The 16690-nt window shown below is 40.4% G+C and overlaps 1 protein-coding gene across 1 annotated transcript in view; it reads right to left on the bottom strand.

Annotated features, from left to right (window-relative positions):
• Window positions 1-16336, bottom strand: part of CSTF3 (cleavage stimulation factor subunit 3) — a 77503-nt gene extending 61167 nt beyond the window's left edge. Inside the window, exons 1-3 of the mRNA XM_042444217.1 lie at window positions 16016-16336; window positions 4724-4825; window positions 4501-4596 (exon numbers count right to left, since the gene is read on the bottom strand). Coding sequence (XP_042300151.1) covers window positions 4501-4596; window positions 4724-4825; window positions 16016-16048 — 231 coding nt within the window. The 5' untranslated portion in view covers window positions 16049-16336. The remainder of the gene's footprint in view (window positions 1-4500; window positions 4597-4723; window positions 4826-16015) is intronic.
• Between the last annotated feature and the right edge of the window lie 354 nt (window positions 16337-16690).

Genomic DNA, 16690 nt, shown 5'->3' with positions numbered 1-16690 from the left:
CCACTAGCTTCAGCTATGCTTTCATGAGCAGCAGGTTATACAGCAGGTAATATTTCAGAAGAAGCTGGTGGAATCCTGGTATTTTCACTGTTTTTGTAAAATTTATTCCTTCTTTGCACTGATCAAACTCTATTCCCACTGTACTTTAGAGGTGAGCAGAAAATTTTCACCAAGCTGTGGGCTTCATTTCCCACAAACCCTGACCACTGCTCATACTGGCAGGGGCTGATAGGAGGTAAAGTTTAAAACATCTGGCAATGTATCTTCTGCCCACTCCCACCTTAAACTACCTTGAAACTAATTAACTAGATATAATTATACAATATTTACCACACCAATATAAAAGGAAGAAACATGAGAATTATCTATATGACCACTCTTACATTCACTATTCATAAAATTCTTAGGTTCTTTAGTTCAGTATCAGAATTCAAAACTAATTTTAAGATAAATTATTAAATTTATTATACATATTTTCAAGCCTTCCAATACCCTGCCTTGTTTAATATTGCATCAACAAACTAAATCTGAAAGCTAGAATGTTCAGGGACCGTTCAAAGAGCATTTTTAAAAAGGAAAAATGATAATAAAATGCTCTGCAGCTGCTTTCTAGTTAGAAAAAGCATAGTACTTTCCAGCTACAAGAGGCATAATAAGGAGGTATATGTGGAGCTTGTGACAAGAGCAAAGTTAGACTATGTTTCTTGCAGCTTTATAATCGGCTCAGCAGAAAATGAAAATTACAGTAAGGTACAGGATAGAAATGCATATGTTCACAATTGTGCACTACAGAGGCACTCTCGCATTCTGCACTTCACTTGGGGCATATTTTCTAAATAAGCAGAGCAACTTGTGGACTTCCAGATCTTCACTACTGGACATGCTTCCTATAGCTGATGGAAGCTGCGTTCCAACATTTGGAGAGCCACAAAGTAGCCCACCCCTGCTTTATAAGATCAAGACCACCATTGCACAAGGAAGAAACTAGAGTGATTCACAGGAAGAGAGTTTAAAGAATCAGAATTAAACATTTCAGCATAATTCTCTACTCCTTTGTAAGTGTCAGTTCAAAATACCTACTCTACTCCTATTCATATATAATAAATAAATTATAACAAATTCTGTTTAGGGTAATAGCTTGATTAATAAACCAATACTACTAAGTCAAATTTTATTATGTTAGCTGCACAACAAATTTAATCTCCATGTAGATTTTGGCGGCTGAAATGGAATAAACTAAGGAACAGGTAGAGAATCGCTTATCCAAAATGCTTGGGATCAGAAGGTATCTTGGAGATGAGACCTAAGTCTAAACAGGAAATTAATTTATGTTTCATATACACCTTATACACATAACCTGAAGGTAATGTTATACAATATTTTAAATATTTTTGTGCTTGAAGGAAAAATGGTGTATACTAAAACATCAGAAAGCAAACATGGCACTGTCACAGCCACCCATGAAAAAAGTTTTGGCTTAGAGAATTTCAGATTTAGGATTAGGGATACTCAAGCTGTATTTCCATATATCTCCCATGAATGGAAACATATTTCCACTTGTGTGTATTATGCCAGGGCCTTTAGACATGCATGGCAAAGAATCTATTTAATTTTCCAGTAGCTGCTGTTTGTCTCATGGGTTCTGCTTTGCAGAGCTGTCCAAGCCTCTGAAGATTTTTGCAGCCCACAGAACTATTATATCCATTACTTGAGATATCAAGTACTGTTAAAATGGTACTTAGCTGAATGATAATTGAAGGTTTCTATCCCTATTATCTGTGATTGTTCTAAAAAGTTGGCTACCAACTTTTGTTAACAGTCCATGTTCCTGTCCTTTTAATTACGTACAACCTATCACAGGCAGGGGATCAAGGCCAGCTCAAGTTGGCAAACATATATAAGGCTTAGATAAGGCATGTGATTCCTGTCCACTTTTAAGATCTCCAACAGAGGAGACTCCAGCATACTCTGAGACAGCATATTCCATTGTCAAACAGCTCTATCCATCAGGAGGGTCTTCGTAATGTTTAGATGGACTACCCATTGCTTTGTGTTTTATCTCTGGAGCTGCAGAAAACAAGCTTGCTCCATCCTCAATGCGACAGCCCTTCAAATATTTAAATGTGGCTATCATGACAACTTTCTCTTCTTCTGACTAAACACAAACAGCTCTCTACGATTCTCCTCATAGGACCTTTCACCATTTTGGACGCACTCCTTTGGACACACTCCAGCTTATCAACATCCTTCTTGACCTGTGGTGCCCAGAACTTGACACAGTATTCCAGGTGAACTCTGACTAAAACTGAATAAAATAGTACTATTACTTCCCTCAATCTAGACACCATATTCCTATTGATGCAGCCTAGATTAGCACTGGCCTTTTTAGTTGGCCCATCACACTGGTGATTCATGATCATCTTGTGGTCTACTAAGACTCCTAGATCCCTTTTTCATGTACTGTTGTCAAGCCAGGTGTCCCCCATCCTATATCTGTGCATTTCAATTTTTTTGCCTAAGGGTAGTACCTTATATTTCTCCCTCTTGAAATTCATTTTGTTAGTTCTGATCCAATTCTCTAATCTGTTAAAATCGTTCTGACCCTGTCCTTTGGAGTATTGGCTACCCCTCCTAATTTGATCTCATCGGCAAATTTGATAAGCATGCCCTCTACCTCATCCTCAAACTCATCGATAAACATGTTGAATAGCACTGGGACCAAGACAGAATCTTGTAGCATCCCACTAGTCACACTTCCCCCCAAGATGAAGAAAAGCCATTGGTGAATAAACTTTGGGTTCAGCCGGTCAACCAGTTACAAATCCACCTAACAGTAGCATTATCTAGCCCATATTTTACTAGCCTTTTTGCAAGAATATCATGGGAGACTCTGTCAAAGGCATTATTGAAATCAAGTTATGCTACACCCACAGCATTCCCTTCATCTATTAAGCTTATAACTCTTATCAAAAAAAGAAAGAAGAAGAAAGAAGAAAGAAAAGACAGAGAGAGAGAGAGAGAGAGAGAGAGAGAGAGCTAGTCTGCCATGACTTATTTTAGAGAAATCCATATTGACTTTTAGTGATCACAGCATTGGTTCGCCTAAGAATCTTCCTGGTATTGATGCTGACTGGGCATTATTTGGGTGGTTATTTTTATTTATTTGAAGACCAATACTATTGCTAACTATTAAATACATGAATACTGCACTATCACTAAAAAGAGGGATATTGCTATACTCCATCAGTGATGATAAATATATTACAACAACCAAGTCTATTGTATAGGAGTCATATCAAAAACAAATATGAATGCCACTGAAGGCAAGAGAATAAACTGGGATTGTAGCGAAATCCTACAATCCGGTATTACACATTAAAAAATACTAACACTTTGTTTCCTTGGAACTGAAAGACCTCTGCAATAGGTGTACTTGTGGAAAGGCCTGTGAATATTCCATCAAGTACTGGATACCAACGTAACACTGTGGGATCTCTAGGGATTCTACGTTACATTAAATAATTTGTATAGTGGAATGTCCACAATAGAACATACTAGAACAATAATCTGAATCAGTTTTGATGTGCAGCAAATAAAGCATTAAAATCGTATTTTGATGACCATACACTTAAGATTCAACTATGGATATCTGAATTTCCTACAATACTCTATTGCTGGTCTTTTTGATGTTCTCTAGTTACATACCTCAAATTATTTTATTAATTTTATACCACATACATCACATAATGAGTAGCATCTTCAAGCTGATTTTACTTACTCGTTTAGAAACATATTTTAAGACTAACTTAACATTTTACACTATAGATGAACAATTATCTACAAGTATAAAAACACATTATGCTACTCTGCAAGGTTTGCATGTACAGCAACGTGTACTCTACATTTAAACATAAAGGTATATGTATAAATAATTGCTAAAGACAAAAATATTTTTTCTGACACCGCATCTTATTTTCAGATTATCCTGTGGGCTTTTTAACACAACAGGATAAAAGCTTATTTGTTTGGATTATGTATAATTCACATTTATGTAAACATATTTTCTGTTATTTTTCAATTAAAACTAAGTTGAATTCCACGCCCCACCCCCAAAACGTTCCAAAATATCAATCAATCCTAAGAAATAAAAAATTAATATTAGAGCCCAACATATCACAAAATCATTTGTTAACTTCTATGAACAAAAAGGGAGCTCTAAATAAAGGACACAGGAGGCAATAAATTGACACGACAAGTAAATAAAAGGCTAAAGCACTCCAATACCATTGAAACGGTTTTAATGTTGTTGCAAATCCATAATGCAACAATCACCAGAGACCCAAATGTTTAGAATTCATTTTAATCACCCCTTTTCACCTACTTTACAGAAATAAAGAATTCAATTCCTCCTTTACCTGAGTTTGTGTATGGACCTAAAAACGTTTCAGTGTCAAGTAAAATTCCTACTATATGTTTAAGAAAGAATATAAAAATATTAACCTCAGCTTCAATGTACAGTTTCCAGAATCTGCCAGAACTTGGGAACTGGGCAACAAGGCGTTCATAGGTCTTCCGTGCTTTGTCTATAGGCTGATTCTAAAAATTAAAAACCAATAAATATTTACAATATTTATGATGTTAAAATATGTATTGACATTTACTTTAGAACCAATCAATGTGAGTGGACCCATTGATAAGGAAATGTAATCCTATGTCACTAAACCTGTGCCTCTCGAATGAGAATGCTCCAAGCGTCAAGGTCATATGGATTCTCTTCTAGTTTCTTTTCAGCTTTCTTTACTTTTTCAGGGACATATTCAGCAGCCTAGAAAACACAAAGCAGCATGTTAAAAGTATACAACTAGTTTGACAATGTCACCTGCCACCTATATATGAATGTTCACTTTTACATAGATATATGAACATGTAACTGATTACAATCCCCCCTCCCCCATGATACTAAAACAATGTGCACAATGGTAACATATGCAGTACACAAGAAAAATGCACAGTATCAAATAGGTTTAATCTCATTACTGTAGCTCAATGCTAAATCAAATCCATGGCAACAAATCCAAACATCTATAAATTGAGCCAAATATTCTACAAAATGCAAAATAATGTAAAAGTTTGCTAATAAAACATGGTTTTCTCCCTTACTTCTCCATATGATAGTTTTTCACTGTGCTTGAAAATCTGTTCCAAATCATTTCCACAGCCATTGAGAACCACTTTGGTGTATGATGACCCCATTCCCACAAATGGAAGCCATTCCATCCAGGGAATTACATTACTGAAAACAACCCTTTGCAATTTAAACCAAAAAGCTTAAACTTTGTATTACCAAATAATGTTGGCTTCTTTTTCTATAATGGCAATAATAGGCCTGTGTCACTAGATTTTAGAGATCTTAGAAATATAAGAGCACCTTCATAAATGTCAGAACATATCCCCAGAGTAAATAAATAATTAAATATATAAATTTTGAAAGCCCAAGGAGACTAGATTTGGTCTAATGGATTAGTCTCTCCTTCCCTCGCACTCTTATACTATGATACTAAAAACAAGCTATGCCAGAAAAATGTGATCACAAGAGACATAAAACATTCTTGATAATGTAATTAGCATTTTTGCTGTGTAAGCATGCAGGACCTCTGTAGAAAACTTGAAAAGGAAAAAAGAATGAAGCACTTCTGACAATATCCCATACAACCCATTTGAATGATTAAAAACATTATTTGGTAGGCCTAGACTGTTTTCAGAAATTTGCATTTTAACACTATGGTAAAGGGCAAAACTGGAAGGACATGACAGTTGCCTTTTTGATTCTTCTCTCAGTTGGAAAGACAATGGAATAATCCCTACTTGTTTTAACACTGGAACTGGTAGAGGAAACTACTCACACCCAAAACAAATAAACATTTCAGCCTTCTTTTGGAAAATGCTTTTCTTTATACAGCCATCTCATTCACATCTTATATTAAAAAAAGAAAAGTAAAACTAGGATTTCAAAACAAATGTATGTTGGGAGGTGAGACATCTATCTTGGAAATAATCCGATAACAGATTACTTCCCCAAACCCAAGAAGGCAAGAGAAACTTCTACTATTAAATGTTAAGGTGGACTACTTGAGATGGAGTTCTGGTTCTTAAAGGCTAAGCTTTCAATGGAAGTATGTGTTTATGTGCCTTCAAGATGCCTGTTGATTCATGCAAACCCCATGGATTTCATAGGGTTTTCTTGGGCAAGAAATACTCAGAGGTGGCTTCTCATTGCCTTACACTGAAACATAGCCTACAGCCCTAGTACACCTTAGCAGTCTTCATCCAAATACAAAACATGGCTGACCCTGCTTAACATGAACCCCATATATAGGTGTGTATGTACAGCGGGCCTTTGGTATCCAATGGGATTTGGTTCCAGGACTCCCCATGGATACCAAAATCCGTTGATGCTCAAGTCCCATTAAATACAATGAATGAATGAATGAATCTTTATTTGTATACCGCTATTCCAATGATCACAGCGGTTTACAATCAGTTAAAATATGATACAGCAAATCCAATAAGAGAAATCCCCCCACATTAAACAATAAAATACAACAATAAAAATATCCATCATTCAATCACCTTTAAAACCATTAAAACTAATAACAGCAATAACCCCAAAGACATCCATTACATTACAACAGCATAAAGGAGAAGAGTGGAATTAAGGGACATGGGGGAAAGCAAGGCGGAAAAAATGAGTCTTTAGGTTTTTTCTAAAAGACTCTAGGGAGGGGGCTGAGCGGAGCTCAACAGGGAGAGAGTTCCAAGCCTGCGGGGCCGAAGCAGAAAAAGCCCTATGTGCAGACATCACATATCTCGTGTCAGGAACGCTCAAAAGCTGTTTCCCACCCGACCGGAGAGTGCGGGGCGGATTGTATGGGGAGAGGCGGTCCTCCAAGTACCCTGGGCCCAAGCCATTTAGGGCTTTATAGGTTATAACCAACACCTTGTATTGCGCCCGGAAGCCAATTGGCAGCCAGTGTAGGTCCTCCAGTACCAGTGTTATGACATAGTAAACTGGTGTCCCTTGTATAAAAGGGCAAAATCAAGGTTTACATAAGGAAATTTGTGTATTCTTAAAAGTATTTTCAAGCTGTGGATGCTTGAATCCGTGGATAAAAAAATCCTTGGATGAGGAGGGCTGACTATACATCCATTCCATGAAAATTGAGAGGTATCCCATTTTCAAACAGAAAGAGTTCCACTCTGAGATTGCTTTAATGCCCTGGCTCAGTTCTAGGGAATCCTGGGAATTGTAGTTGACTGTGGCACCAGACCTTTCTCACAGGGAAGGCTAAATGTTTCACGAAACTGCAGTTCCCAGAATTTCCTAAGATTGAGCTAGGGTGGCTAAAGCAATCCCAAACTGGATTATTTCTGCAGTGTGCTTTGGACCTTAGTTCCCTTTTTCTTACTGTGCACAGTAGGTGGTGGGAGGAAACTCATCATCATCCTATGAACTACAGGGCAAACAAGCACACATCAGTTACCTAGAAGGGGAAACAGGAGTCCACATAAGTAGCCTGGAATAAGTGTACACCAAAATTCTGCCCACTAAAATTCTTATTAGCCTCAGATATGATAGTACAGTAGATTAAAAAAAACACACAAGTGAACTAGCAAGAGCCTGGAAGCTAAATGAACATACTGCATTACCATATAATTTGAATGACCAACAACATCCTGACACTTGGGAGCCACACATACCTCCCATGGATCTTGGAAAAATTCAAACACAATTTGAACATCCACCGCATCATTTGTTTTAGGCCAAGAGGCTCTTTCCCAAAACGAAAATTTCTGTCTCTTTCTGTTTTGAATAAGACCCCTCTTAAGTTTAAAATAGCTTGGGACCCTCCAAAACTCAGGACAATATTTTGCTCAACTTCTGCTAGACTAGTGCTTCTCAAGATATCTGATATAGTAGACTGGCTATTTATTTCCCCCCGAATGTACCAAGGACTGATACTGAATTTGTGCAATATTCCCATCATATTCACATAGACATCTAGAAACTTGATCAGGCCAGTGTTAAATGGGTAGTGGACTCATGGACAACCAGACGGAGTAGTACTGCCCTAGGGTATCTGACAGACTTTTATAAACTGACAAATGGAAGCTAAACAGGGTCAGTTTTGATCAGTACTTGGATGGAAGACTGCCAACAAATATCAGGGGTTGTAGGCTATATTTTACAGGACATATAGTTTAATAATCAATAAGCCTCCTTCTACTTTATGCAAAAACGGACAATTACTAAAGATCCCAGATTAAAGACGGGCCTTGGTGTCTGATGGGTATGGTTCCAGCAGACACTAAAATGGCTGCTCAAGTCTCATTAAACATAATGTCGTCCTTTACATAAAATAGCAAAATCCAAGTTTGCATTTTGGAATTTATATTTTTTTGGAATATTTTCAAACCGTGCATGACTGAATCCATGGATAAACATAGTAGAAAAACATGGGATAAAATTATTTTAAACTCCCATGTAGGTTCATTTTTAAACTACAGTATTTATAACAGTAACTATTTTTTTTCAAATATTATAAGAATTAATGTTTCAATAACATTTTTAATAAACATCAAATTGAATTTTCCTGGTGAATATTAAATTTATTTAAATTTTAGTCAAAGGCTAAAGTAACATGCTGGATAGTAAGGACCTTATTCCACCAATTTTTCACATCCCATTCATATAAAACCATTTTAATTTGATCATAAATGTGTATGAATTAAGTTCAATCATTTGTGGAGTGGTGACCTAGGTTAGTCATTGACTAAAAACATCCAACATTAAATCCACAACACATTCCATTCTAGAACAGATTCAAGCAAGTAGAAAAATCCATTTATTAGTGCATACATTTACAATGATTGGATTCTATTACTATATACTGTTCTGAAAACTCCAAGTCAGTATACCAGTATCCCTTTACTGTTTGTTGTTGTGTGCCTTCATTTCTGACTATTATCATGGGGTTTTCTTAGTAAGATTTGTTCAGAGGACCCCCCCCCCCCACGTAAGGGGAAAAATGCGGATGGTCAAGCCCCATTCAAATGAGAGCCCCATGGGAATGTGCACCATTGTTTTCTTCCTCCCTTCCTTCCGGCATTCCAAGCCACACACACACACATATATATATGGCTTTTTCAGTACAGCCAGCTCTCTCTCTCTCTCTCTCTCTCTCTATATATATATATATATATATATTCCAAGCCATATATATATATATATATATATACACATACACACGGCTTTTTCAATACAGTCAGCCCACCATATCCATGGTTTCAACTATCCATGGCTTGGAATAGTCAAGGGACTACCTTTACCTTTTTTTTTTTTTTTAAATGTAATTTAATTTTAGTCCCTTGACTAAGAGTTCCTGCATGGCAGGGGGTTGGACTGGATGGCCCTTGTGGCCTCTTCCAACTCTACAATTCTATGATTCTATGTGCTATATCCTCAGTTTCATGCTCTCCATAAATAGATTCGCTCATTATAAGGGATGCCATTAAATCTCCCATATCTTACCATAATGTGAAGCTGATCAAAACTAGCTCAAGTAAATGCTTTCCTAATGTGTTTTGGCATTTGTATTCTTAAATAATTATATGACTATTCCAGGCCATGGATAGTTGAATCCATGGATATGAAGGGCTGACTGTACTGAAAATATTGAAATCATCTGAGTAATAATGACTAAACTTCCAATCCCAAAATGCCAGGAAGTTCTATTGGAACAGGCACATCTACCTGCAAAATTGTTTTTATTTCTGGCTCAACAACTGGCACCTGAATTCAAAACTCTTTAAAGGATCTGATCCTTCAAACATTGGTTGATCTTTATGTGGTGTGGGCAAAGCGTGTCCTAGGGCTCAGCCTTCTCTTCACACTCAAAAAACTCAAACTACAGTTTTCCAGAAGACTCTGAAGGGCATCATCACAAATTTGATTTAATGCAATTATTCAGATTAGCTTCTGCAATTTTAAATCAATCCACTCTATAGCAGTAAGAAGTTAAAACAGTCTAACTCACATAGAACACAGTAATACACTAACCTCGATAGGGTAAGATGACAGGACCATTGACTTAATCTGCCCTATTGACTTAACTCTACACTAAACAACAACAACAACAAACCACTACAAAACTAAACAGGCATGAGTACTCAGCTCTCTCTCCTGGTAAAGACAGACTTAAACATGCATCTGTGCTAATTAAACAGGAGAAAAAGACTACCATAGCATTTGGGATGTTGTTTAAGCTTTGTGAGCTTTGCTGGGACTTGGCTGACGGGTTGGAAGTTTAGTCAAGAAAGGCTAACAGAAAAGGTAGCAGAAGAAACAACATTTGTGTCAAGGGATGACTTTAAGCTGTGTGAGGAAGGTATGGCTCTGAAGAAGGAGGATGAGGAGTATATGGTGTTGATATTTTGCCTCTCTCAGATTAAAAGTCTTTCCCTGCTGGGGAGAAGCTTCTTCCTTTATACTTGGTCACCAGTTGAGCAGCTACCAAAAAGCCTCTAGCCCATTCCAGCCTATGCCACAAGACCAGCACAGACAAGGGGATTCTCAGTTGCTACTCAGTCACTGCTCCCTTTGCACCCTATCCATCTGGGAGCAACAATGAAACAACTGGCCAGCTGGCCTTCTTTTTACTGTAAAGCCAGCACAGGCAAGACAAAGGAGCAGGCCTGGGCCACCACCAGTGTTGTACAGTGGGGCCCTGGTATCCGCAGAGGATCCATTCTAGACCCCCCTACTGCAGATACCAAAATCTGTGAGACTTCAAGTCCCGCTGTCCACAATGGCAGCATGTGCATGTGGCCACAACACCATTAGGGACAATGGGATGGTCGCTTACCTGAAGTCCTGTTGTCCCTAATGGCAGTGCAGTCTCATGCATGTGCCGCTACTGGGGACAACAAGAGTTTGCTATCTGCAGATGCTGAAGCCTGTGGATGGCAAGTCTGTAGACAGTGAGGCCCCACTGTACTGTATTTGCATATGATAGGCTGAGGCAGAAGAGATGGTGGTGAGCTGGGCATGATTGAGACAGATGCCGCTGGCCAGGTGGGTACTCCACGAACAATAGACCTAATGTCACCCAAGAGAAAAGGGAGCAGTAATCTGAAAAGGTTTGGGGACCGCTGCACTAGATTCAGGCAACTATACTGGTCCCACAGTCATACCTTTGTATCTGTGGAGGATCCATTCAAGACCCTCCCCCCGACACAAAAAAATATGGGACTTCAAGTCCTGTTGTTCCTAATGGCATGTACCACCATTGAGAACAACAGGGCCTGCTGTCCCCAGATGCTCAAATCCGTGGATGGCAAGCCCACGGATGGCGAAGTCCCATTGTACTGTATAGATCATTGTAAACTATCCAAACATACAAGTTTGATTTAGCAGTACAAACTGCATTCATGTTTGGTGAATACTATCCTCTTTGGCCCTGAGCAGTTGCATACCTTCCCACGCACAACCATCAGCCACACCCCAATACATTTGACTCCCTCTTTTTGATATAATTTATAATGTTCCAGGGCAGGAGTGATTTTCTTCTGGCACATAATATCTAATAATATTATGTGCCAGATATCTTGACTTGCTATCTTAACAAGTGGAGGAAACATTCAAACCTGAAACAGGTCTGACTATACCAAAGGAACATATTATATTCAGCAAGTGAAGGAAGTTCTATTAATAGCTGCATTTCTTAAAGGCTGTGCAATAACTGATGTAACAAATGATTATCACATAATGAGAATCAATTTTAATGACCCAAACCTTTATTTGTTAAAAATGATAAACTGGGGGGGGGGGGGAAATTATAGCCTTTTCTTCCTGGGGTGTTGCAGCACAGGAAAAATAGTAAGTAAGTAGAGTGAAGACTCAAGCAGAAGTGCTAATGTGTGAGCTGCATGGTAAAATGAAAGACTCTTTTCCTTTAGCTTACCAGGAGGCAATGTGTTGCTCAGAATTTTTACAATGGGAGCAGTACACCCACAACAGGAGTGGTGCACATTAAATTCACATGGATTACTGACAGGCTTATGAGCTCTTAGCATTGCCAAATGATTACACCCACAATGGGATGTATGTATTAGCCCCCAGGGAGATCTTGGACAGCTGAACCCCAAGAAGAAAACTTAAATTTTGACCCAAATGTCCTCTAAGAGACATGGGGCATTCTCATCATGTTTTTGTGGCCCCTGGGGCACCTAGAGGGAATTTTGGGTTATTTTGAGGAGAGGAAATAGTTTTGAACTCTGGGAGGCTCCAAATGCTGTCCAAGGGCACTTAAGGATATTAAAGGAGTTTTGGAGCAAAAGATTTTTTTGACAACTGCATGACCCTGAGGGCCACTCAAACAACCAACACATGCCATACATTGCTCAGTCCAACTCTAGACTGGATCAATTCACACCTGCGCAATGCAAGGAAGTGCTACTCAATACTGATTCGTGGAGTGATGCTGCTCTGCTCGTCTGCAGAGATTCCAAGAAGGCATGAAGCAGCTCTAGCCCATAGGCACAAAAAAGCACACCAGGGGAAAGGTCCCCAACATTAGACAACATAAAAATAATTGTTTAGATGCTCTTGATCGACATTCCCTATAAGGCACCATCCTGGAAGTTAAGCAGGGTCAGCATTGGTCAGTACTTGGATGGAGGACCACCAATGAATACCAGGTGCTTTAGGCTACATATTTCAGAGGAATGAGCTGGCAAAACTATCTTTGAGAATTCCTTGCCTAAGAAAACCCTATGAAATTCATGAGAGCTACCGAAAACTTTAAGGCATATAGATACACACAAGAGGATGGTCTGTATTAATAGACAATCTGCCTTTTAAAGTGATGACTCTAAGACATGTATCACGAGCCCAAACAGACAGGCCGAAATAAAGTTGCTTCGGGTCACTTTGGAGGTACGCTGTTTAAATGACTTACTGGATTTTCTGGTGTATAAGACTATTTTTAACCCAGGAAAATCTTCTCAAAAGTCAGGGGTTGTCTTATATGCCTTAGGACTGGATTGTGGCTTTGGTGCGGCTTCTGGCCTCTTAGGATGAATGCATCATTCAATCAGCATACCTTCGAAGTGACCCGAAGCAGCTTTATTTTGGCCTGTCTGCTCGGGCCCTACATTAATTAAAAGTCTGTTATTCAAAAGAAAAGGAATCTAACAAATATACTGAGATTTTTGCTTCTGTCACCAGATACGTATGCCTTGTTTTTGGCACCTTCCTTCTCTAAATGAATAAACCACTGATCAGATTTACTAATTCCTTTAACTGTTGGAAAATATTTTTGAAAACAGTCCTTGACTCATCTTTATCCCTGCCTCCCAACTTGCCCTTCTTAGGTCAGTGCAATGAGTCAGGAAAGAACAGCTTGAAAAACCACTTGCAGTACAATACTCCAAGATAATCTTACCTACACTCTGGGCTGCACAACGATCACCTGGAAATCAGGTCCAATTTCTAGCTGCACCCCTTTGCTCACTATCACAAAATGTACATGATGTACATAAGCCTCAAGAGTTCTCTCTAACCCAACCTTTCATCCAGACTTTAGCAACCTGAGAAAGGGCCTTACTGTTCTTGGCCCAACTGTATCTTCACAACACAGAAGTGAATAAAAAGAAGGTAAACCTCATATGTTATGACTAGTTGCTGGGAGACAACTACTGCCTTTATTCCCAATGTGTGAACTTTCGGAAAGCATCCGATTACACACTGTGTGAAAATAAGATGTAGGATAAAGATGTACTTGGTCTAATCTAGTAGAGTTGTTCTTAAAAATAGGCACGATGTTATGACTTCCCACAGGACTTGGCAGTTACCAAAAGGGTACAGGAAAGAAACAAACTGTACCGCCATGACACACAAAACTGGCTTCTTGTACTAAACCTGAAGAATCTCCCTCTCTCTAAAGATGATTGGCCTTGTTACTTCAACCCATCTTGTGAAAATCAGCCTATTAACCCCAATATGCCTTTGATAGTCCCAAATCGAAGTCTTGGTAAACTATTAAATTTATAGGATTTCAACTGAAGAATAAATTTCTGTCTTACAGTGATGGAAAATGTGTGCCAAGGCAAATTTATTATAATCATTATCACTCTTAGTATTACAATTAACTGGATTTTTATGCTGCCTTTCACTGTGAAAGGGACCCAAGACGGGTCACAAGACAAAGTGAAAGGTGCAGGTGCATTTTTGCCTCATGGAAACAGGCAAGTTGAGAAGAAAAATTAGAGCACTTGTGCTCTTTTAGCCACACATAACCATACATAACAAAAGCCTAACCAACGGGCCAAACACTATTGAACATCCAAAGATATGGAAGAGGAAGTTATCCTTGGCATTCACTTAGTTTAATAGAAAATAGCATTGCTATTATATGAAGGTGTGCACTAAAAAAGTACTGAAGAAAATAATGAATACTACTGTAATTTTAAAAAACAAGCCCTCTGTGTTCATTTTGTGAGCAGAATATTTAAAGTGCCTCCAAAACTGGTAAGAACAATACAAAGAGCAGCATTTACTCTGGTAGAGCCTTGTGAAAGCCCAGCGAAATTCCTGAGGGGCTTGCCCTGCCCCTTTAAGAAATTAAGGTCCTTCTCTGGTCCTGTGCACAGCTTCCAATGCAGTTCCCCCCATAGTCAGCGTGTCTCTATGTAGGACACATATCATGAACGGAAGACTGTTCTACTGTCTCCAGTCTTTGTGCCCCGGCTACTCTTTCCTCTCTTCAGCTGCTGTGGACGTTGCTTTAATTTCAGAGGAAAATAGAACCACACAGACACACAAACCATACGAAGCTGCACACGAAGGACACAGTAATGTTTCTGTTAAGTTGATCCCATTTATTAGCAGGCCTGCATTTTGCTAGCTGAATTCCTATTTTGAATGCCTCAAGCTCAATTTTGCTTTGCATACAAAATGAAGCACACAGTGCAGACCTTGTGTCTGTACATAAGCTTTTATTCCGTGACTTCCATCGTTTTCTGGTTTAAGAATGTGAAGCTAATAGGCAGAAGGCTGTATGTGCTCTTCATTGTGTCACGCCTGGATATTAGGAAACACCCCTCTGCTTTCCCCTAATTCATCCCAGGAGAGAGGGCACGATGAGGCTGTAATGCCAGGCGTGGGCATCTGGAAATCAACCCCAACACAGGTCCACTGCAGCAGAGATAATCCACCTTGAGGCCGCTTTGACTGCCCTGGCTGAGTGCTAGGGAATCCTGGGAACTGTAGTTTGTTGAGGCACCATCTCTCTCTATGAAAGAGAAGGCTGAATGCCTCACAAAACTACGGCCTGTTACAGACTGCCAAAATAAAGCTGCTTGGGGTCTCTTTGGAGGTATGCTGTTTAAGTGATGCCTGGGTCCTAAGAGTCCGGAGGTCGCACCAAAGCCACATTCCATTCCTAAGCATAGGAGTGCAGCTTTGGTGCAGCTTCCGGATTCTTAGGATGCATGCATCATTTAAACAGCATACCTCCAAAGAGACCCGAAGCAGCTTTATTCTGGCAGTCTGTAACAGACCTACAGTTCCCAGGATCTTCCCTAGCATTAATCCAGGACAGTTGAAGCGGCCTCAAACTGGGTTATTTCCGCTGTGTGTTCGGGATCCAAGTCTGCCTTTGGCGGGTCTCCTTTGTGGGAGGGACAACAAACTGCCAGGAGCCCACAGCCCTGGGCCACAGCAGCCCGATAATGTATGCATCCCAAATGGCGACAGAAGGGAAGGGGAGCAAGATGGGGCCGAATGGGGCGAGGGCGGTGCAGAGGGCCTGGGAGGGAGAGGGGCTTAGAAGCGCAGAGGGGAGAAACGCAGGAGCCAAGACAAAAGAGGCCCGCTCCCTTGCCCTCCTCCTCCTCCTCGGGGCCTTTCTCAGCCCCTTAAGAGGCCCATTCAGCCAGGGAGGCCCTGCCTACTTACCTGGTCTCCGCCGGCGGGAGCGTCTCCGGACATGGCGGGTCCAAACAGGCCCCAGGAGGGGAAGGAAGGGCAGGGAAAGGGAGGAAGCTGCCGGGGGATATGTCCTTCCTTCCTTCCCTCCGCAGAGTCCCCAGCAGCAGCCTAAGATCTCTCCGCGCGGCCTAAGATACAAAATGGCGGCGCAACCGCCCCTCTCCTCGCTCCAGGAAGGGGGCGGGGCCCCAGTGAGGAAAGCGCGAGGACGCAGGGGCCGACGGGAAAAAAGGCAAGCGTCACGCCGCCAACGGAGCGGCGGCGAATCAGACAGATCAGGATTCTACGAGGGTTTTACGCGAAAAGGATGCTGGGAAAGAAAGAAACGGTGGGTGGGGTGAAGAATCAAGGAAGACGCATGCGCATGAGGAAGAGGAGAACACTCATCCGGAGTGGGTGGAAAGAGAAGGGAGACGCATGCGCACGAGGAGGAGGAGACTCGTCCGGAGTGCGGGGTGAGTGGGGTGAACAAAGAAGACGCATGCGCACAAGGAGGAGGAAGAGAAGGCTCGTCCGGAGTGCGGGGGGAAACAGAGAAGGAAGACGCATGCGCACAAGGAGGAGGAGGAGAAGAAGAGTCATCCGGAGTGTTTTCAAAAACACTCGATGGCCGTTGCTAATGTGGGAGGTCCCTGTCGAAAG

Source organism: Sceloporus undulatus, chromosome 1 (assembly GCF_019175285.1).
Source record: "Sceloporus undulatus isolate JIND9_A2432 ecotype Alabama chromosome 1, SceUnd_v1.1, whole genome shotgun sequence".
Classification (NCBI taxonomy): domain Eukaryota; kingdom Metazoa; phylum Chordata; class Lepidosauria; order Squamata; family Phrynosomatidae; genus Sceloporus; species Sceloporus undulatus.
Note: the sequence above shows the minus strand (reverse complement) of the source record. Positions and strands in the feature narration are given on the sequence as shown.